Source organism: Lissotriton vulgaris, chromosome 11 (genome assembly GCF_964263255.1).
Source record: "Lissotriton vulgaris chromosome 11, aLisVul1.2, whole genome shotgun sequence".
Lineage (NCBI taxonomy): Eukaryota > Metazoa > Chordata > Amphibia > Caudata > Salamandridae > Lissotriton > Lissotriton vulgaris.
The window spans coordinates 592,811,577-592,833,726 of record NC_141699.1 but is presented as its reverse complement, the minus strand read 5'-3'; the positions used below and the strand labels follow the sequence as shown (position 1 = coordinate 592,833,726).

Genomic DNA, 22,150 nt, shown 5'->3' with positions numbered 1-22,150 from the left:
ATTAAAGGAACTTTACTACAGCTATCTACTTTCTTAGTCAGGAAATCCCTTAACTGTAAATATTTTAAAAAAGTGATTATGCCTGATCCCAAATTTTCCTTTAATTGTATCGAACTAATAGATCTTCTTGTCTTCCACTAAATCCCCTAAATACCTCCCTCTTCTTTTGGACCAATATCTCATATATACATCGTGAAATATGTCTGGAAGTAAATCATTGTTTGCCGGGGGGGGTATATCTGTGAACCCTTCCCAGATTCAATTTCTTTCGGACTGCGGTCCAGACCCTAAAAGCCCCCAACAATACCTTAAATTTGACCCTTTTAAAATAAGCGAAGTCAATTTGGCACATAAGACAGCCTCAAGCGTCTATCCCATATAGTAACTCATATATAGAAATGTTTGATTCTTCCCTCATCTCACTGTCATGAATAGCTGCGGCCCAATAATACAATTGAAGATTTGGAACCGTCCAACCCCTGCGGTCTCTTGGCAGAGTCTTGTATTTTAAGGCTCTCCGAGGGCATTGTCCAGCCCATACAAATCTAGAGATCAACTGGTTTAAAGCTAAAAACCAGGATTTGTTTATTTCAACTGGGATGGCTCTGAAAAAATATAGGATTTTTGTTAGAAATAAAATTTTGATAACATTGCTCTTACCTAACAGTGTAAGATTTCAATTATTCATTCTAGTAAAATCTATTTAAAATTTCTGCAATAATGGCTCCAGAATAATATTAACAATTTTATCAACATTAGCACTAATTTCGAACCCCAGATATCTAGCGTTCTGTATTACTCGCTCATCTTCCAGGTCTATTTTATCGTTCTTAACAATTTGTGTTTTGCTATTGGTTAGATGGTACGCTGAAATATTACTAAAGTGATTTTCCTCCCTTTCTATCTCCACAAGGGCATCTCGCAGGTTAGGTGTAACTATAGACAGGTCGTCCGCATAGGCTAAGATCTTAGTGTCTCCTCCTTTAGTATGTATAGCCTGGATCATTTCGTTCTCCTCTATTTTCCTGATTAAAGGGTCGATGTAAACGCAAACAATAGAGGAGAGCAGGGACAACTCTGTTGCGTGCATTGTGTAATCTTGATTATGTTGGATGTAGAACCCATCATAGCTATTCTGGCAGTAGGCTCCAGATACATAATCTAAATAGCACCTATATACCCCTTACCCACCCCTTTCTCTCCATAGTTGCCCATAGAAATGGGCAGGAGACCCCATTAGTATTAGTATCTAATAGTATTAGAGCCATAGGGTCTCCAGTAAGCTTGGTGGAATCAAATAGGGCAATAGTCCATCGAATATGATCTGTCGTGCCCTGGCACGGGACAATTCGATGTTGGTAAGGAGAAACTAATTTCTTAATAACTAAGGCTAGCCTATTAGCAAGAATTTTAGCATATATTTTTGTGTCAATATTGACCAATGTAATTAGTCGGTAGGAACCCAGTTCGTTATTGGGTTTACCTTTTTTCGGGAACTCCACTATAGTAGCCAATTTCCAGGATTCAGGAGCCTTCTCACCTGATTGTGCCCTTAAAATATCCCTTGCATAATTTCCAATAGCTGTACAGTGAATATCTTATAGAATTCCCCTGGTATTAGATCAGTACCAACAGCCTTACCTGATGGTATAGATTTGATCGCCTTTCTTACCTCTTCAGCTTTTATGGGTACTTGTAAGATTTCTCTCTCCTCAGGGGAAAGCTGTTCCAAGGTTTATCCATTTAGATATTCCTCTATTACTCTATCCTCTACGTGGAGATCCTTTGTGTATGACTTCTGGTTACATTTTTGGATTACAGAAAGAACTGCTGCCGGCTCAGTGACCAAACCGATGCTAGGGTCTCTAATTTCAGCGATTCAAGCTTGTACCACCTTCTCTCTAGTGCGGACTGCCAGCATGTGACCTACCCTTTTGTTACACGCATTATGCCCAGTTGCGCCAAGTCATATACCTTCCAGCAACTTTCTTGACTGAAATCTCTGTGGTTGTCGACCTGGTGAGTAAAAACCTTGATTGAGCTGTCTCAGAGTCTACCCCATCAGAGATAGCATCTATCAGATGTGTTTCCGCCATTCCCAGTTCACCATATAGTGTGTGTAATAGATTTTTCTCTGTCTTTTGAATCTCCCAACCATACTTAGAGGTTTCCCCCCTGGCGCCAGCCTTGAGAGTGTCCCAGACTACATGAATGCTAGTGCTCCCTAAATTTTCTTCAATAAACCTGGGAATCCACAGCTTCACGTGGTGTATATAGCCTTCCTCGCCGAGTTAAGCTCTGTTGAATGTCCAGCGTGCCGGTAGAGATTTAATCTGGATATTTATTTCCAGCACCAAAGGGTTGTGATCGGAGATAACTCTAGGGTATTTGATAATTCTACATCCCTGCAGCAGCTCCTGTGACACAAAGAAATAGTCCAATGTAACATGTATTTGATGTGGAGTAGAAAAATACGTGAACCCCTGGTCATAGATTCTTGCTTTGCCCAGACATCTGACAGCCCATGAAGTAGGCTAAACTGTGCCAAAGACTTAAAGACTTTGGGTTTACGACCTTGATACACTACCTGTGTTTGATTAGAAGTTTGACAGCTCATATTGATATTGAAATCCCCGCAAATAGTAAGTGGAAGGGACCACCCCACTAATTCCATATTCAGCCATTCAAACATTGCTGGATCATCAAGAACCGAGCCATAAACCGAACATAGTTTAAACACGTTATTATCTAGACAACATTGAGTGATTACCCATTTTCCCATTTTATCGGTGCTGGATTGAGAAAACCTAGCTAGTCCTTTCCGTGTCTTTTTCTGCCGCGCCTCTTGTCCTCGTGTCCTGCATGGTACTAAAGATCAATTGGTAACCTGCCAACTCCAAAACCTCCCGTCTACTGGCTTTGATATGGGTTTCTTGAAGGCAGATGATATCAGCCTTCAAGAATTGGACATCCAAGCTGACTCTCCGTCTCTTTTGGGGATTATTTAATCCACAGATATTAATTGAAGCTATTCTGAGTTTACCCATTAGTCGATGAAAGAGGTACACCCAATATCTGGCATAGCCATACCAATTTACATATACTTCCCACCCTATCACAAAAGCCCACCATTTATTTTCTTTTGGATCCCTCCCTCCCCACCCTCCCAAACCAGATGTTTAAAGTGTGTTTCATTTTGTCCTGACCCAACATCAAAAACAGGCATGACAGTGAGGTAGAGGCTTTCCTTCCCGTCCTATCCAGATGGAAGAGTTGTTCCTGTTGGGGGCAGGAGCCTTGGGGCCATCATCCACAGGACTGGTCGGTCCGATCTGGTGAGCATTAATCTTACATAAGTAGATGGTCTAGGTCCCATGGAGCTGTCTGGAATTAAACAACTTAGGGGCCCATTACGATGGTGGGCAGACAAAGTCCGCCCCCCACCGTCATGGTACATGGGACCGCTGCCAGAGGTGCGGCGGTCCCGCTGTGCCAATTAGGATGCGACCACCACCCTGGTGGTCGCATCCTGCATATTTAACATAGTGGCGGGCGGTGCTTTGTGCTGCACCTGCCACAATGCCAAATATGCATGTTGTGCATTGGCCTGCACAACGTGACAGGCACCGCACGATGCCTGCCACCTTGTGCATGCCAATGTCGGGGGGTACCAAAGGTACTTCCCAAGTGCAGCCCTTCACCCCCGGAGGCCCGTAACATGCCCCAACAGTGAATTACGCATGCCTTTCCATGGTAGAGTCTCCGCCATGGAAAGGCATTCTACCGCACCCATCATAATATGGGTGGCGGTGCCTGCACCACCATATTATTGGCCTTTTCCGCCCGGCAGACAATCGTGATGATTGCCTTCGGAGGTGTGCTTTTCGGCAACAATCCAACCTTTTGGATCTCAGACTGTTGGCCGAACTCCCTAGGACCATTGCCCTCCACAACTAGAAAGGTTAAAAAACCTAGGAGTATGGATTGATGATACACTCAGTGTCAAAAACCAGGTGAACTTCGTGGCATCCACCACATCGTACATTATCAGATCATGCAAGAAAATAATGCCGCTACTACCTAAGGACGCACAACAGATGGTAGTTACAACATTGGTAATGCCGAGGTTAGACTATTATAATCACAAAACAGGTAGTGGAGGGTCTAAGGGAATTTTTAAGACCTGCCCAAGCTATCATCCCCTAATAAACATACTGTTCAACACACGAAGCCTGGGGGTCTAGTAAGAGAGTCAACCAAATACTCTCATCTCCTAAGACTCTGAGCCCTACAGGTGCTCGTTGGAAAACCTAAAAAGTCCTATATCAAATATACTGCCCAACGCATTTTCTTCCCAGCAAAAGTGGGTGAGACCCAAGGTCCAGAGATGGATTCCCATCAATGTCTTGTAAGTGATCTTATAATCTTATCATTTGGTCATTCAAAAGGTTGGGATGGGGTATCTCTGGATAATTGAGATACCTTACAAACCACCTTCTAGGACAGGGAACAAAGCCCTCAGTCGCTCGGTAGACCATGCGTGGGATCACTCAATGGGAGTCAGTGCAGTGAAACAAAAGTGAGACAGTGTGTGATTAAAATTAGAATAGAAAGCGTAAAGTCAAAAACTTTAATAGCTGTAGGCTTCTTTCTTATTAAAAACAGGAACAGTGCAAAAAATGCAGTTTAAACAAATAACTACATGTGGGCCGACATGTTTCTGCCACCTCCTACGGCTTCATCAGGGCCTCTGTTCTTAAAAGGTATTATTGTCACTGCTTGTGCGTGCTACAAATTAAATCAACCATCAATAAAGTGATTAAATTAAACCATAAAGGATATATGTTTCTCTATTCCTCCATGTCAGATGGTGTTATTCTCACACTTCGTGACAGGGGATAGTACCTCACCTCGCCTGGACCAAGCTCAGGATAAGGGAGGCCACGCTCTCTCCGTCGTTGCCTCAGACTGTGCCTGAGATTAGGGGAGGCTATTGTAATAGTCTATACCTCAAGATACAAGAAGGAGCAATGAATAAACTTCAAATGCTGCAAAATGCAACGGCCAGACTCCTTACGGGCACCCCAAAATATGCATTGGTTAAAACAGAGATCAAAAAACTTAACTGGCTACCGATTAGGAAGCGCACCCAATTTAAAGCGCTATGTCTGGTCTTCAAGGCCCTTCAGGGAACAGACCCAGACTTTTTAAAACGACACTTCCGTTGGTACTCACCTAAAAGAGCACTTTGGTCCTCAGATGCTAAATTGGTGATGTTACCTCGGACGAAAAAAGCTAGTTAGGGTGGCAGAAGGGTCATTGCCAATGCTGCTAAAACATGAAATACCCTCCCAATACATCTAAGGCACATGACAAATCTGATGGCATTCAGGAAGGCTTTAAAAACATGGCTGTTCACAGACTAGCCCACGCAACACACTACTCCTATGATCCTCTCGAGTTCTTCACCCCAGCACCATGACACCTCCGGGTAGCAGCTGCGCTCTGCAAATGTAATTAACATTAACATTACATTAACCAGGAGACAGAAGAGCCTTGGGTGTCTGCTGCCACCTTGCCATCTTCAAAACTGTGAGGGGGGCTCCCGTTTTCTAACTAGAGAAAATTAAAAAAAAAATAACGCTAAGAACCAAATTAAGCAAAAAAAAAACTTTTGTTAACTACTCAAAAAAAAATGTTTTTTTACAGCATTACTGTGAAAAACATTCATCATGGGACAAAATGACAAAGGGGGGGAGAATATACATGGGGGGAATAACAAAATGGAATGCGCGAGGGGCGCATTGTGGAAACAAAAGGAAAAGTGAGACGTGGAGAAGAATGGCAAAAGAAGGGAAGAGAAAAGGAAATTGAGCGAGGAAAATAACCCTCTGATACTAACTAACCAACATTTTAGGAAAAGTCATTATGCATAAGTGTGGGCCACATTTTCGTTTGGTGCCCGGGCCTAATTTTGATCCCAATCCGACCCTGGCTTCCAGTGTTGTATTCCAGTGGTAGTATAGTGAGCATAGTAAGCAAGGGGAATCTTAAATTGTCTCTTGCTTTATTATTCATAGATAAGGCATTGCCTGGTCGGGAAATCTTTGGTTTTAATTACTTTGTTTAGATCATGATTCCTGCAAGCTTTGTCAATCACCTTGACACCGAACTACTCTAGTTTCAGAAAATAATATACTTCACCATGTTGAGCACCTACTGATGTTACTGAGATGAGTGAACCTACAAATCACAGGTTTGCTCAATTAGTCATCCTTTCTGGGCTGGGATAATCAGTGTAACAGGGATGGGCAGCAATACACCCTGTAACATATAGACTCAGGAGGTCTGTATTAGAAATCTGCACATATAAGCATGTCATATAATTGTGTTATTTACTACCATAGAGGCGTGTACTGAATGGGACGTCTGTTTACTCTCCATATCCACAGGTTGCTCCCTGCACCTATCCATTGGCCTGGACGTCATGGATTATCTGCATTCGGACCTTCCAGCACGACTTGAAACGCTGTTGCGCACTGTCTTCTCTATGAGGAACACCAGCTGCGTCAGGCTGGTGCCGTCAATCAACATCCAGACAGTGGGCCGGGAGGGCCAGACCCTCTTCGAAGTCCAGCTCCAGGACTACCAAGATAGTGCGCTGCGCGATCTGCGCCAGGCCCTGTCCTTCAAGCGCACCTACCTGAATCAAGCCTTTCTGGGTAGCTTCCTAGCCCCTGCCAGCAGTGTGGAAGCCAGCGCGAAGGTAGGGTGGTCTCTGGGTCTGTCCTCCCTTGGGACAGGGGCTGGGTGGTCATGGACGAGGATGAGTGAGAATGATAGGAAATAAACCTCTTAACATCTTACGCTATTGGGAATGTCCAACATTGCTGGCCTACAGATACAGATGAAGACAAACTTTTCAATATGATAGTGCTGCCCTTGTGACTGGATGAAGGTTTTGTGCCCATTAAAGCAGGAAGGTCCACCCTAAGCACTGATGATTATAGGATGGTTCTCTGAGTAGAGGTCACTCATTAAACCTGTAATCATACACAAGAGAAAATAATTCAGTCACCTTTTACATGTTGTAGGTTCTCCATAGCTCAAAACATATAGCTCAAAACTGCTCCTCCTTACTGTTATAGAGATTTTTCTGCCATGCTGTTTGAGCATGTTTAGCGAACCTTCCACAACAATAAAAGGTGAGAAAGTTTGGCTCCTCTATGCTTTTCTGGTCATTAAAACACACAAGGGAGCATTGACCATCCTAAGTCCAGAGTACAATTGTATCAAATTCTGTGTTGCCAGCAGCCTGAAAATAATGCAGTGTTGACAAAAATGTGTATTTTCAGAACCTGCTTTCTCAGTTTAGATTTGCTTTGGTATTATCAATGATTAGAGTTCCTGAAGGGTTCTCTGCTCATGCGATGGGTGATTCTTACAGTCGCATATGCATTGTATTGGGATGTATGACATTACAACGCATGCTTTTACCACGCATGCCTTTACAACGCGGTTTTTACATCGCAATCCATTACAACGCATAGCGCTTTGGGGTGCTGGATAGTGAAAAGTTTAATTTACTATTCCAACACCAGTCCCCGTGGACACTAGGGAAGGTGTTGGATAGTAAATTAAACTTATTCCATATCCTAGAGCGCCCCCAGCGCAATGTGTTGTAATGGTTTGCGTTGTAAATACCGCGTTGTAAAGGCACTGCGTGGTAAAAGTTGCGTTGTAAAGGTTGTTTACCATTGTATTGTATTATGTCCCCTATGGGAACATCCAAGGAGCAGGCATGTCAGTCCAATTTTAGTTTCTTTAAAGATTTAGGAGTTGCAGACTTGCTTAATACTGCTTTGCTATGTTGGGAACTACAGATCATATTTGTATTCTAGTGGTCAGTTTTTAGGTTGGGCATAATTCACTAGTAGGAAAATCTGGAAGTTTTATAAATCTTATTTACGATACTATGGAGTATGAATTTATGGCTTGCTATCATGTAAGTGATTAATGCATTTGTTTAGTGATAGTTTTACATCCATCAAAACCTTATTTGACATTACAAAGTCCGTAGTCTTACACACATTATTCACTCATCCACGGATATGTGTCTGTGGGACATTGAGACTCAGATTTTTGAGTGGACTTGAAGGAATTCCTGGACTATATTCAACACCTGTGCTCGTGGCGTGAGAAATGTTTTGCAGGCCCATAAATGGACAATCCAATAATAATATGAGCCTCAGGGGTATGAGAGCACATTCCAGAAGAATGAAAAATGCCCTCATTCCACCTCAAAAACGCCCCAAAAGGGTGATCATCTGCACATGCAAACATACATATCCCAGGATCTCGGGAGGCCACGGGGTGATTGTAAACACATGCGTACTACAGGCTGCTCTCAGCAGCCTATCGAAGTGTAAACTACAGTGGTGATTGTGAACACGCATGGCCCATTGGACCACTGCCACAATAGCAATGTTATTTATGTGCATGGGTTGAGTTCTGAGAATGGTATTTGACCATGTTCCGTACTTCTCCCCCATGAACCCAGCCTCCATTCCTACTGATCAAAATAGACTCTGACATTTGCATCACCTGCCCCCAAGCCCAGCTGCAGGGTGAAAGGCAGACATTTTTAGTCGATTTGATAAAGGAGCAGTGATTTCTAGTTTAATAATCGTAGCATTTTGACTGCAAAGTTATGGTCAGATTTCATTTGATGTGCTTAGAGATGATTTGTTTTGTACCAAAGGTTACCTGTGTTGGTCCGGAGCTACATTGTCTGTGCCATCCATAGTGATCTGATTGATAATGTCGATTGTGATGTGATCTGGGATTCCACCAATGATGTCATTGATTATGCCATTTGTCATTGTCATCTGTGACGTGTGAGATCATAAGCAGTGCATTGCAGGCGATTACAAAAAAAAATCTTTACTGGGTATTTAACATTTACAAAGTAAGACCTACTTTTAAAGTGTTGATCGCCATTACTGTATTTAGGAACATTTTATATTAGCATATAACACAGTTTACTACAAATGAACATGTAGGGTCCGATTCACAAGGGTAAACTGAGACGAAAGTCTAACTTTTCAACTCTAGGTATTCAAAAAAGGGCATTTACGAGTAGTAAAGTTAGACTTTTGTCTTAGTTTAACTTAATTTTTGGTCTTAGGTTTAACTGAGACCAAAAGTTACGTTAAACTGAGACAGAATTCTAAGTTTGCTACTTGTAAATGCCCTTTGTGAATACCGAAAGTCATAAAGTTAGACTTTCGTCTCAGTTTACGTTTGTGAATCAGACATGGATCTTATATCTTTCATACATTCTGGTATATTCCAGCAGTGAACAGCACGGAGGAGCACATTAATAGTCTATGTGAAACACTGTGCCATCATTAATCTGCTGTGACATGTTAAAACGGATAACTAGAACATACTCAGGTACAGTCATGAAGGTTAGATGTGGGTACCCAGGAAACCCCTATAAATTAGCATGTACTTCAGCTATATCCGTTAGGATTCACAATTCACACATTTGATGCAATGTATATATCACAGCAGTAGTTGTATGACTGGATTATGTATCACAAGGGAGAACTAGGGAGATCCCACGGGGCGGCAGCCGCGAAGCCATCAGAATTATATAGTAGATTGATCAGAGCAAGATGGACCCCTGCACTCCCTTACATGGGACTCATTATAGGGAAGTAATCTCAGGGGAGTTTGGTGTCATCACTGATCTTCCTCTTAAGAGCCAGCAGAATGTCAATCACGGCCTTGCGATGTAGTGTTTTCTGAGACCTCTGCTTCCTTCCTCTTGAAGACTGTAATTTCCACCTCCACTCATTTAAAGATGATCTAAGCCATTGTTTGATCCTGGGTAGATAAGGGGATTTCCGATTAGAGGGGATTGCTCTCTTGGTGACGAGTAATGCTAGGACCATAAATCTAGATTCCACTCTGTGGTGCTTAGTGCATTTAAAGAGCCCCATAAGACTGAATTCAAGGCAGCACATGCCTCTTTCTCCAAGCGTGGTACAGAAAGTGCTGCAAACCGTGCTTCAGACAGTTACTATGTGATAGGAATCCCAATATCTGTTTTTATATCCGCTCCATTCTCATGACATCTGATGCATTCAGGATTTACATTCTGAAAGATATTGTGTAGAAACTTACAAGTCAAGTACACTTTATCAAGAACATTAAATTGTATATACTTGAAAATCGCATTGCAGGGTGTCCTAGGCAAGGGATTTGTCCTATTCCTTATGAATGAGAGCTCTGCCTATATTAGCCACCCAACCTTACCTGGGTTTGGACAGGGAGGGACCTGTATATGATTGTATAGCCTTTCTAAGCTTCATTAACAGTTTTCTTATTAATTCCATGGAATATAATGCCTGTACTAGATCGCAGAGAGACGGTTTGGTGTCAGTGATGGCCTAGTGCGAGTGTAGTGCTCTGATCCACTTCCTGTGTGCTAGGAATTGTCCAGGATGTAAACTACATTGCTGCGTCAGGGATTGAAAGGGAAGTCGAATGGCATCCTAAGCAAATTGACGATTGACAGAAGTTCCACATTTTCCCAGGTCTCAATTTTGTACCTGCAAAGGTCTTGTCTATATTCCAGGATACTCTGTAAGGGAATGGCCATATGGTTCTGGTTGACTAATACGTTTTGTTTCTTCTATAACAAAATAATGCTATTCCCAATAGACTTGACTGGGGTGTAAATAGTGGGAAGAGAGAGCTCCGGTAGCTCAGCAACTTTTAAGTGAGTCGCTGCCAGGGCAGCTTCAGCTGAAGAATGCTCCACCAACCAGCATGAAGACCATTGGAGTTATGCCACCAAGTAGTAATATTCAACGTAGGTGGTACATAGGTCCTCCTGCTAGAGAGGGAGCCTTAACTTGGCCAATGAAACCCTTTGCCAACCTGTATTCCTATCAAGTACCCAGTACACGGTCTATGGATCGGAAGAACCATGATGAAAGACATAAAAGAAATTAAAAAACAGATGCAATAGTCGAGGTCGCATAATCATTTTTGCAAGGGTAATTAGGCCAATTATAGTCTTCAGCATAGGCTTCCAAAAGATTATTTGAGATCTAAGTGTTCTTGGTCTCTATGGTATACTTTAGTTCTGACTAAGTTCTGTTGTGCGAGGGAGCATATGTTTTATATTCTCCTCGGTTCACTTAACAAGGTCGGCAAGCTTGTGGCCGTCCTGCAGGAGGTTAAGATCAATCAATCAATCAGAGTACTTGTAAAGCACGCTACTTACCCGTGAGGGTCTTAAGGCACTGAGGGGAGAGGGTGCCGCTACTGCTCGAAGAGCCAGGTCTTGAGAAGTCTTCTGAAGGCGAGTAGGTCTTGGGTCTGCCGTAGGTGGGTAGGGAGGGTGTTCCAGGTTTTGGCGGCGTGGTAGGAGAAGGATCTGCCGCTGGAGGTTGTTCGTTGGATGCGGGGGACAGCTGCAAGGGTGAGGCTGGCGGAGCGGTGCTGGCGGGTGGGGGTGTAGAAGCGGAGTCTGCTGTTCAGGTAGTCTGGTCCGGCGTTGTGGAGTGCTTTGTGTGCGTGGGTGAGGAGCTTGAAGGTGATCCTCTTGTCGACGGGGAGCCAGTGTAGGTCTCTGATGTGGCTGCGGCGGGGGACGTTGACGATCAGTCGGGCGGAGGCCTTTTGGATGCGTTGTAGTCGTCGTAGGTGTTTGGCTGGGATTCCTGCGTAGAGTGCGTTGCTGTAGTCCAGTCTGCTGCTGACGAGGGCCTGTGTCACCGTTCTTCTTGTTTCGGTTGGGATCCACTTGTAGATCCTGCCGAGCATGCGGAGGGTGTTGTAGCAGGAGGAGGAGACGGGGTTGACCTGTTTAGACTTGGAGAGGGAGGAGTCAAGGATGAATCCTAGGTTGCGTGCATGGTCGGTGGGTGTCGGTACTGTTCCCAGTGTGGTCGGCCACCAGGAGTCGTCCCAGGCTGAGGGGGTGGGTCCGAGGATAAGTATCTCCGTCTTGTTCGAATTCAGCTTCAGACGGCTGTTCCTCATCGAGTCGGCAACGGCCTTCATTCCCTCGTGGAGGTGGGTTTTGGCGGTGTGCGGGTCCTTGGTGAGGGAGAGGATGAGCTGGGTGTCGTCGGCTTAGGCGATAATGTTGAGGTCGTGTTGGCGGGCAACTTGTGCGAGGGGGGCCATGTAGACATAGAACAGCGTCGGGCTGAGGGATGAGACCTGGGGGACACCGCAGATGATGTCGGTGGCCTCGGATCGGAAGGGCGGGAGGCGGACGCTCTGGGTTCTGCCGGAGAGGAAGGACGTGGCCCAGTCAAGGGCCTTCTCTTGGATTCCGGCTTCTAGGAGGCGTGTCTTTAGAGTGCGATGGCAGACCGTGTCGAAGGCGGCTGACAGGTCCAGGAAGATGAGGGTTGATGTTTCGCCGTTGTCGAGTTGGCGCCTGATGTCGTCTGTGGCAGCGATGAGGGCTGTCTCGGTGCTATGGTTTCGTCTGAACCCGGACTGGGACGGGTCCAAGATGCTGTCTTCCGGGCCAGTTGCATGTTGACGATTTTCTCGATGACCTTTGCCAGGAACGGGACCAGGGAGATGGGCCGGAATTCTTGAGGTCCTTGGGGTCCGCCTTGGGCTTCTTGAGGAGGGCGTTGATTTCGGAGTGTTTCCAGCTTTCCGGGAATGTTGCTGTTTCGAAGGAGATGTTGATGACCTTCTGTAGTCGGGGTGCGATGGCAGCATCTTCTTTGTTGAATATGTGGTGTGGGCATGGGTCTGACGGAGATCCTGAGTGGTTGGAGTTCATGACCTTGCGTGTCTCGTCGTCGTTGACGTTGGACCAGGAGGTAAGGCGGTTGGAGCTGGTGGTGTTCACAGGGGAGGTGGGGTCTGGCGTAGTCGGGCGGTCATGGTGTTGAAGCTGTCATGGATGTCAGCGATCTTGCGGTGGAAGAAGATGGCTAGTGAGTTGCACAGTTCTTGTGAGGGCGGTATGTCGTTGACGTTGGTGCTGGGGTTGGAGAGTTCCTTTACGATGCTGAAGAGCTCTTTGCTGTCATGTGCGTTGTTATCCAGGTGGTCTTTGAAGGAGGATCTCTTGGCTAATCCGATGAGGTGGTGATGTCTGGGGGTGGCGTCCATGTGGGCTGTGTGGTTGTCCGGAGTGCGTTCGTGGAGCCATATCTTCTCCACTTTCCGGCATGCGCGTTTGGAGGTCTGCAGCTTGTCGGTGTACCAGGTGGCTCTCTTGCTGGCGTGGTTGTTGGAGGGTTTCTTGAATGGGGCGAGGGTGTTGGCGCAGTCGTTGATCCACTGTCTGAGGTTGCGGGCTGCGGTGTCTGGGTTAGTGGGGTCGATGGGTGGGTTTTGGGCGAGGGTGGTGATCAGCTGGTCTTCGGTGACTTTGCTCTAGCAGAGGCGAGGAAGCTGTTGGGTGCAGTGGTGCGTGGGTGGTTTATTGAAGGTGAAATGGATGCAGCGGTGGTCGGTCCAGTGGAGTTCGGTGGTGTGGTCAAAAGTGACGTGGGTGCCTGCCGAGAAGACGGGGTTCAGCGTGTGGCCAGCGGCGTGGGTGGGTGCGGTGACGAGTTGTCTGAGGCCAAGGTTGTCGAGGTTGTCGATCAGGGTGGTGGAGTTGGCGTCGTTGTTGTTCTCGAGGTGGAAATTCAGGTCTCCGAGGAGGATGTAGTCCATGGAGGCGAGTGCATGGGTGCTGGTGAGGTCGGCGATGGAGTCGCTGAATTGAGCTCTGGGTCCGGGGGGTCTGTAGATGAGTGTTCCTCTGAGGGTGGTGTTGGGGTCTGTGTGGATCCGAAAGTGCAGGTGTTCGGCGGTGTTGAGGGTGTCGTCTGCGTGGGTGGCGACCTTGAGGGTGGACTTGTGGACGATGGGTATTCCTCCTCCGATTCCGTTGGCGCGATCCCTGCGGGTGATTTTGTAGCCGTCCGGGATGGCTTTGGTGATGTTGGGCGCTGAGGAGTCGTTCCACCAGGTCTCGGTCAGGAAGGCCATATCTGGGGCGGAGGTGTCGAGCAGATCCCAGAGCTCGACAGTGTGTTTGAGAGCGGAGCGGGTGTTGAGGAGTATGCGGCGGATGTGGTTGGGTCCCGTCCTTGGAGGTTTGGTGGTTCTGTCGCAGGTGAAGCTGCAGGTGTGGCAGGAGAAAGGTCAGTGAGTCCGTTTCGGTGCGCCTTGGAAGCTGGTGTGGTTTCAGCCGCCGTTGAGTGCGTAGAGGGTGCTGGCGTCGTAGCGGAGTCTGGTGTTGTGGCGTTTGCGAGGTCCAGGGGCTGAAGGGAGCAGATGGACTTGCCTTAGCGTCCTCCATAAGAGGGTTTAAGGAGGGAGGAGCAGCTGGGAGGCAGGAGCAGGGTGTCCAATGGAGTGCGGGGGGGGTCTCAGGGATGCAGCGGCGGGAGGGAGCGGGGAACGGCGGCAAAACAGGCGGGCGGCAGGGAGCAGGCAAGAGGCAGTAGGGGATGGGGTGGGAGCAGAGGAGTGGGAGGTAGGAGCAGGTCTGAACGGGGGTGAGGTCGCAGTTCTCGGAAAATGGAAGAGATTTCAGGGACAGAGGCAAAGTACAGGGACAGTGAATGATGCACAATACGGTTAAAATACAGGCAACAGTCACGCAGCAATAGGTGTCGCTAGGGGGAGAAAGCGGCAAACACTGGGAAGGAGCAGAGCAGCCTCGAACACAGGGGAGAGAGGCACAAGGCTCGGGCGAACCGGCTGACAAGCGGCGCTGCTGGTAAGAGTGCTACCTTTGACCAGAGGTCAAGGAATACTGTGCGCTCCCTGCAGCGGTCGCCTTTAGTAGGGGAGGGGGGCGGGAGCAGAGAAGTGGGAGGTGGGAGCAGGGCTGAACGGGGGTGGGGTCGCAGCGGCGGGAAATGGAAGAGATTGCAGGGACAGAGGCAAAGTACAGGGACAGTGAATGATGCACAATACAGTTAAAATACAGGCAATAGTCACGCAGCAATAGGTGTCGGTAGGGGGGGGAGAAGCGGCAAACACCGGTAAGGAGCAGAGCAGCCTCAAACCCAGGGGAGAGAGGCACAAGGCTCTGGTGAACCGGCTGACAAGCAGCGCTGCTGGGAAGAGTGCTACCTTTGACCAGAGGTCAAGTCACATTATGATGTGACTGAATATATCTTGGCCACAAATGCAGTTCTAGTTGTAGCAATAGGTACAGGATTTGGTCAAGCTTGATTGCTACTGCTTCTGGTATGGTGGTGGTCACTTGTTGTTAAGCGTGGGCCTGGTGTGAGGGGGCGCAGCCTGTGCATGTGCCATGTAGCTGTTGCCTCTTGTCCTTCCCATGGGGGCAGTGAGCGTCCCACTGCGTCCTCCAGTCTTGGAGTTCTGACCGCCTGTCAGTCACCACAGAGGGGGACGAGGGATAATGTGAGGTGTCATTATTGGTGATGGAAGATGCCCCCCCACTCTCTGGTTGGCACAAGTAGCTATGTAGAAGGTGCAATCACTGCCAAGTGGTTTGATGCAAGAGAATTAGGCAACCTTTGTTGCAGTGGACTTGGTATGCATTTTCAATTGAATGGGCAGAAGAAATGTGATTGCAGTAAGTAAGGAGTATAATGTAAAAATACATGCTGTTTCCTTTTCTGATCTAGCATGTACTACTATAACACATTTAAATCTTTCAGCCAAAGGCTCTGAGGAAAGGTATATCCGAGGTAGCAATCAGGCTTGAACTGGGGAAGGCTTGGGATGACATATATGGAAAGTGCCCATATCTCACCCTAATTTTATGCTTTTCATCATGCCACCTCGAGTACAATGTGTAGCTTTATTGCTAAGGAGATAATGTCGGTCAGAAATATCTATTATATGTTTATTGTAAGGGTAAACCATGTATTAACTGTCTTAGATGTTGTGAAAGATTACGTTTGAACTTAAGAATCTAGATAGAGTTCATATGAAACCATGTTACATTAAATTACTAGAATGTGTGGTTAAAATCACGACGATACCCTAATGAAATATAACAAATCAGTTAATTTTGATTTGTAATTTTGCAATACTTGGAAAAATGCAGTTTGACTTAGTGACATGTATGTACCGAAATGTTAGGCGATTTATATTAGTTTAAAAGGAGTAATGTCCTGGAGAAAAACGTACACGTCTTGTTATTCGTGTTGAAGTATGCAGATACCTATACTCAACTGAAAGTGCTACCTTGGAAAAAACAACAGCTGGTCTAACCTGACCTGCCCTTTTCAGATACCCCAACACAAGTTCTATCACAAGTTATTTCTTCAAAATTATACCTTAAAATAGCCTGGTTTACAGTGAAGCCTATATTTTTTAAAGGGAAAATATGGGACTAGTGGCATACATTTTAATTAGGAAATATATCTGTAAAGCCTAATTTCAAAATAGGGGCCTTCTCTTTCTAACTGAACAACATTTTTTGTCGAATTTTAAAGAGGTTTAACCAGAGTTATCATGGAGCTAGGTTACACACATAGAATACCCCATCTGTACACTACCAATGCAAAGCTTTAAGGCTCTAGAATTACCCCAGTATTGGAACTTTCATAGATTCCCATGCTTTGTATCATTCCCCGCCGTCGGAATGGTAGTCTCGGTAACAAAAATACCATCGCTGTAGGTACAAAAGACCAAGGAAAAAGGCCTAGGCCTCATTCTCTTTTGTAGCATATCACCCTCTTTGTTTAAAAGAGACCAAACTTAGGCCTCAGCCAATCAGAAGTGCCTCACCACTTAGAACCTTCCTGAAGGAACCTCAGTGCCTCAGATTTTCTACCGCACGTTGTGCTTAGGGAGTCTCCTTTGAGCTCTGCTCAACTTCTACTCTTTCAAGGATTTACTTCAGGATTTTTCTTCAGAATCTTTCAGATTCACTTCAGGATTGTTGTTGCCTTCCAGGATGTCAGAAATGGAGAAGAAAAAAGCCCTATTCAAGCCTTGTTCCACCTGTGGCAAGAAAAGGCTTTTTGTGGAGGATAAGCACAAAGACTGCATCTATTGCCTCTATCCTGACCACCAGGCTGCTGACTGTAAGATTTGTCGCACCTTTTCAACCAAAACCCTCCGGGACCGTGAGGGTAGGCTCTTGACATGGCTTCAAAAGCTTAAATCCAGGAAGGAGACTGTCTCTAGTGACAGTGAGGATGCAGCGTCAATGTCTTCTACGAGAAGGTCAGTGAAGAGGGGTAGGGGTTCCCCTTCTCCGTCTATGGAAAGATCTTCAAAGGCCTCAAAAAAGACCCATAGTGAGTCTGAGAGCCCAGGTCCCAGCAAATCTCCTCAAGGAAGTGTATAGGGGAGGGAACGACCAACTACGCCTTCTACAGGTGAGAAGACTGCCACAGCCTTCAAAAAACCTTCATCCCAGTCTTCTGAGAGGAGTTCAAAGTCCTCGACGACGAAGACGTCGACGGCGGAAGTTCCGTCGACAAAAACATCGAAATTAGGATTGATGTCGTCGACGATCCCGTCGACAGGGGGTTCGTCGACGAAGCTACCGTCGACGGCGGGGGCTTCACCGCCGATGGAGAAACAGAAAACGCAGACGACTAAGGTGCCGACGACGAAGGTGTCGTCGACGAAGGAGCCAACGACGACGAAGGTGCCGTCGACGACGAAGGTGCCGTCGACGACAAAGGTGCCGTCGATGAAGGTTACAATGGCGTCGACGGCGATGGTGCCGACGTCTACGTTAACAACAACGACGGTCTCGTCGACGAGGGCGTCGACGACGACGACTTTGACAGTGACAACGGCTAGCGTGTCGACAGTTTCATCGTCGACGACACCAATCTCGTTGACGCGTATACAACCGTCGACGACAGAACCGTCGACGATATTATCCTCTGAAAAGAGGATTACCATTTCTGTGACGCGGATCACGCCAGAAATGACTTCACCGAGGAGTGTGTCACCCCTGCTGCCGACCATGCTCCTTCAAGAAGGGGAGTCAGAGGAGGATGAACAGGATGCATACAGCTATGCCAATAGTCCCTCCCAGCTTTTTGTCAAATGCCAGGACACTGACTCGGAGGGCGAATACGGCCACGAGGAAGTTGGTCATCTTCAGTCGGCCCAGTCGCAACAGCATTCTGAACAGGAAATGGTTACAGTGCCATCTTTTTCCTACAAGATCTGCATAAGATGCTGCAGGACTATAAATCTAAGGCGAGTAGGCCTCTTCCAGTTCCGTCGACGCCTGCTATGCCTACAGGGGCTTCAGCTTCATTCGTGTCGCCTAATTTTCCGGCTCAAGCTTCACCTCAGCCTCAAGCGTCCTTCCATCAGGATTCCTCCGGATTACAAGAGGCCCATGATGATTCCTCGGATGAGGATCAGCAGTCGGATCATGACTCTATTCCCAATACGGAATATGATGAATATATCATTCCAGATCCCTCATAAACCAATCCCGGACCTGGCGGATTCACCGCCAGCGGACATTGGGGGCTTCCATCAGCTGATGGAAAGAGCTGCTGCAAGATTCAAATTAGCCATGCCTAAGGTTACTACAGATTGTTTCTTATATGATTTTAAGGAACCCTTTCGAAAAACAACTAGGTCCATTCCTATTGTGGATCATCTATGGAAGGAGGGCCTAAAGGCTACGAAGCACCCGGTGATGGTGGTCCCTGTGCTACCGCGTCTGGATAAAAAATACAAGGCACCCGATGAGGGTCCTGCGGCTTTAACAGCTCACCCAAGACCAGACTCTGTGATCTCGCAGGCAGCGCAGAGAAAGTCACGTAACCCTTCTGCTCCCCTAACAACTCCTCCGTACAAGGAAGGGCGGAGGTTGGATAATGTGGGGAAGAGATTCTCGTCGATGCCAAGTTTGCTGGTGCGAGCGGCTAATGCCCTAGCGATTCTGGGTAGGTACGACCGCCAGCTCTGGTGCGATGTCGCCCCGTACCTTGACCAGCTGCCTCCGGAGTCTACGTCTGAGGCAAAGAAAATCTTACAGGAGGGAGAAGCGACCTCGATGGAAATCATCGACTGTGCAATGGATATTGGAACAACGGCGTTACGTTCGTTGGCTGGAGCGGCAGTACTCCGTCGCCAAGGATGGCTCAAAGCTACTTGGTTTCGGCCTGAGATCCAGAACAAGGTCATGGATCTTCCCTTTGATGGAGAGGCATTATTCGGCAAACTCATTGACGACACCCTGCAAGAAATAAAGAAGGACACAGAGACTGCCAGGTCCTTGGGGACCCTTCAATACAGAAAGTCTCCTTTCAAAGGATCCAGAGGAAGGGGTGGTAACTACAGAGGATCCTTCCAACAGCAACGCTATTCCACCACGGGCTCAGGTTCCCAGCAATACCGTCAGCCTTATCAGCAGCGGCAGGGCCAGTCTACCAACTACTCCAGGCCTTACAATAAGGGAAAACAGGCTGGACGAGGACGGGATTCGTCCAAGCGCCAATAGCGTCCTCCTGGCTCTTCCTACTGGACCCTCCTTCAGGAAATCATCAGTTGGAGGCAGGGTCAACAAATACCTTCAAAACTGGTCCAGGATAACATCGGACCGTTGGGTGCTCAACATCATTCGGAAAGGGCATACCTTGGAATTCACGCAAGTCCCTCCACCCAAGCCCACGGCAGCCACTCCATCGAAACACCAGCGTCTCCTTCGGCTCGAAGTCCAACAGATGCTCCGGAAGGGAGCGATAGAGCCGGTCCCCTCAAGCCAAAGGGGTCAGGGATTTTATTCCAGGTTCTTCCTGGTGAGGAAGACGCTAGAGAAGTGGCGCCCCATTTTAGACCTCAGGGGGCTAAACACCTATCTCATCTCCTTATCCTTCCAGATGGTGTCTCTCCAGGACATCTTGAAGCTTATCAGCCCGGGGGATTTCATGGCCACGCTCGATCTCGAGGATGCCTATTTCCACGTTCCGATTAACCCAGCACACAGAAGGTTTCTGCGATTCACAGTAGCCAAGAGCCATTACCAGTTCAGGGTTTTACCCTTTGGACTCGGCTCAGCCCCAAGAACTTTCACAAAGGTGCTGGCGCCAGTAGCAGCTTTCCTGTGAAAAAACCATTTTCAGGTCTTCCCCTATCTGGACGACTGGTTACTGAAAGCTCCGTCCAGGGAGGCAGCGCTAAAGGCCGTTCAAGCTTGTACCAATTTGTTTCAGAACCTGGGACTAACTCTGAACAACGAAAAGTCTTCCCTGGTCCCGTCCAGAAGAGCTCGCTTCCTGGGAGCCATCTTGGATTCAAGGCTCTCAAGAGCCTTCCCTACTCCGGAAAGGACGGAGAAATTACAGACCTTGGCCCAGGACTTACAAACAAAAAAGTGTCTTTTAGTACGCCGCTACAAGTCTCTACTGGGAGTAATTTCATCGTGTATCCCACTAATTCCCCATTGCAGACTAAAAATGCGTCCTCTGCAGGAGCAACTAGACAATCAGTGGAAACAAGTCCACGGCTCATTCGAGGACAGGGTGACGGTCACTCCAAAGATGAAGGAAGCGGCCTTATGGTGGACAGATCAAAACAACTTGTCCCAAGGTCTATCCTTCGCAAACGACCCGTCTCCACATGTGGTAACAACGGACGCATCATTGGAGGGTTGGGGAGCAGTGATGCAAGACCTGCATGTCAGTGGTCATTGGTCGCCCCAGGAGAAACACCTACACATCAACCTGTTGGAGCTCAGGGCGATATGACTGGCTCTGCAAGCTTTTCTTCCTCGCCTGGAAGGTTCACAAGTGCTTATCAGGACGGACAACACCACAGCCATGCACTATGTGAACAAGGAAGGAGGAACCAGATCGCGCCCATTGTCGCAGGAAGCTCAGCAGATCTGGGAATGGGCGATCCTTCAGAGGATATCGCTGAAAGCAGAACACTTGCCAGGCGTCCTAAACGAAAACGCCGACAGACTGAGCAGGTCATCCTCAGTCAGCCACGAATGGGAATTGAATCAGAGAGTCTTGGAGCAGGTCTTCAGACAGTGGGGCAGACCGGACATCGACCTGTTTGCCACTCCGACCAACAAGAAATGCCGGTCTTATGCAAGCAGGCTACCCCATCGAGGTTCACTGGGAAGTGCGCTTTCGATAGCATGGTCGAGGACATTTGTCTATGCTTTTCCTCCCATACCTCTAATTCCTCGGCTCATCAGAAAGATCAAGGTGGGGCCGTGCAGGATGATCCTAATAGCTCCAGCTTGGCCGAGGCAGTTCTGGTTCACGGAACTCCATCTGCTGTCGATAGCCCCTCCTCTTCCTTTGGAGGTTCTGCCAGATCTCCTCACGATGTCCGATGGACAAGTTTGGCACCCGGACCCGCGGTCATTATACCTGACTGCATGGCTCCTGAGCAGCGAGAGTTTATGAACCTACCCATTTCAAGTGAGATTAGGGAGGTCCTTTCTCAGGCAAGGGCTCCTTCTACGAACAGGACTTACCGTCTTAAGTGGAAAAGATTTTGTTGTTGGTGCAGGAAAGAAGGCGTTGATCCCTTCACTTCCAAGCCTCATCAGGTCCTTCCTTATCTGCTGTCCTTGGCTAAGTCAAAACTAGCCCATTCTTCAATTAAGGTCCATTTGGCGGCAATTTCAAGGTTCAGGAGGACTGGGTCTGGGCCTTCTTTGTGGTCTTCCAGAATTGTTAAGCAATTTCTAAAGGGCTTGTTCAGAGTTTATCCACCAGTGAGGCCACCTCCTCCGACATGGCATCTGAATCTTGTCCTTTCCCAACTCATGAAGGGCCCGTTTGAACCAATCCATCGTTCTGACATGAAATACCTTTCATGGAAATTGTCTCTCCTCCTCGGTCTCACGTCAGCTAGACGTGTTGGAGAATTGCAGGCCTTGACTATCCAAGAACCTTTCCTTCAATTCAAGAAAACCACTGTAATCATGAGAACTAATCCGAGGTTTATGCCTAAAGTTCCCTCGGACTTCCACTTGAATGAGCCGGTCATTCTAAAGGCGTTCTTTCCTCAACCGGCTACACCAGCAGAAAGAGCATTACATTCGCTAGATGTACAACGGTGCTTAGAATTCTACTTGGAGCGTACTAAGGGTTTTCGGAAAACCTCACAGTTATTTGTTGCCTTCTGGGGTCCAAGCATGGGCCTTCCATTATCCAAACAAGGTGTTTCTAGG

General features: G+C 47.2%; 1 protein-coding gene across 1 annotated transcript in view; it reads left to right on the top strand.

The window, feature by feature from the left end:
* The window catches only part of LOC147683193 (uncharacterized), a 502,788-nt gene that overhangs the window by 60,894 nt on the left and 419,744 nt on the right, over nt 1-22,150 (top strand). The window contains exon 3 of the mRNA XM_086942506.1: nt 6,453-6,766. Coding sequence (XP_086798632.1) covers nt 6,453-6,766 — 314 coding nt within the window. The remainder of the gene's footprint in view (nt 1-6,452; nt 6,767-22,150) is intronic.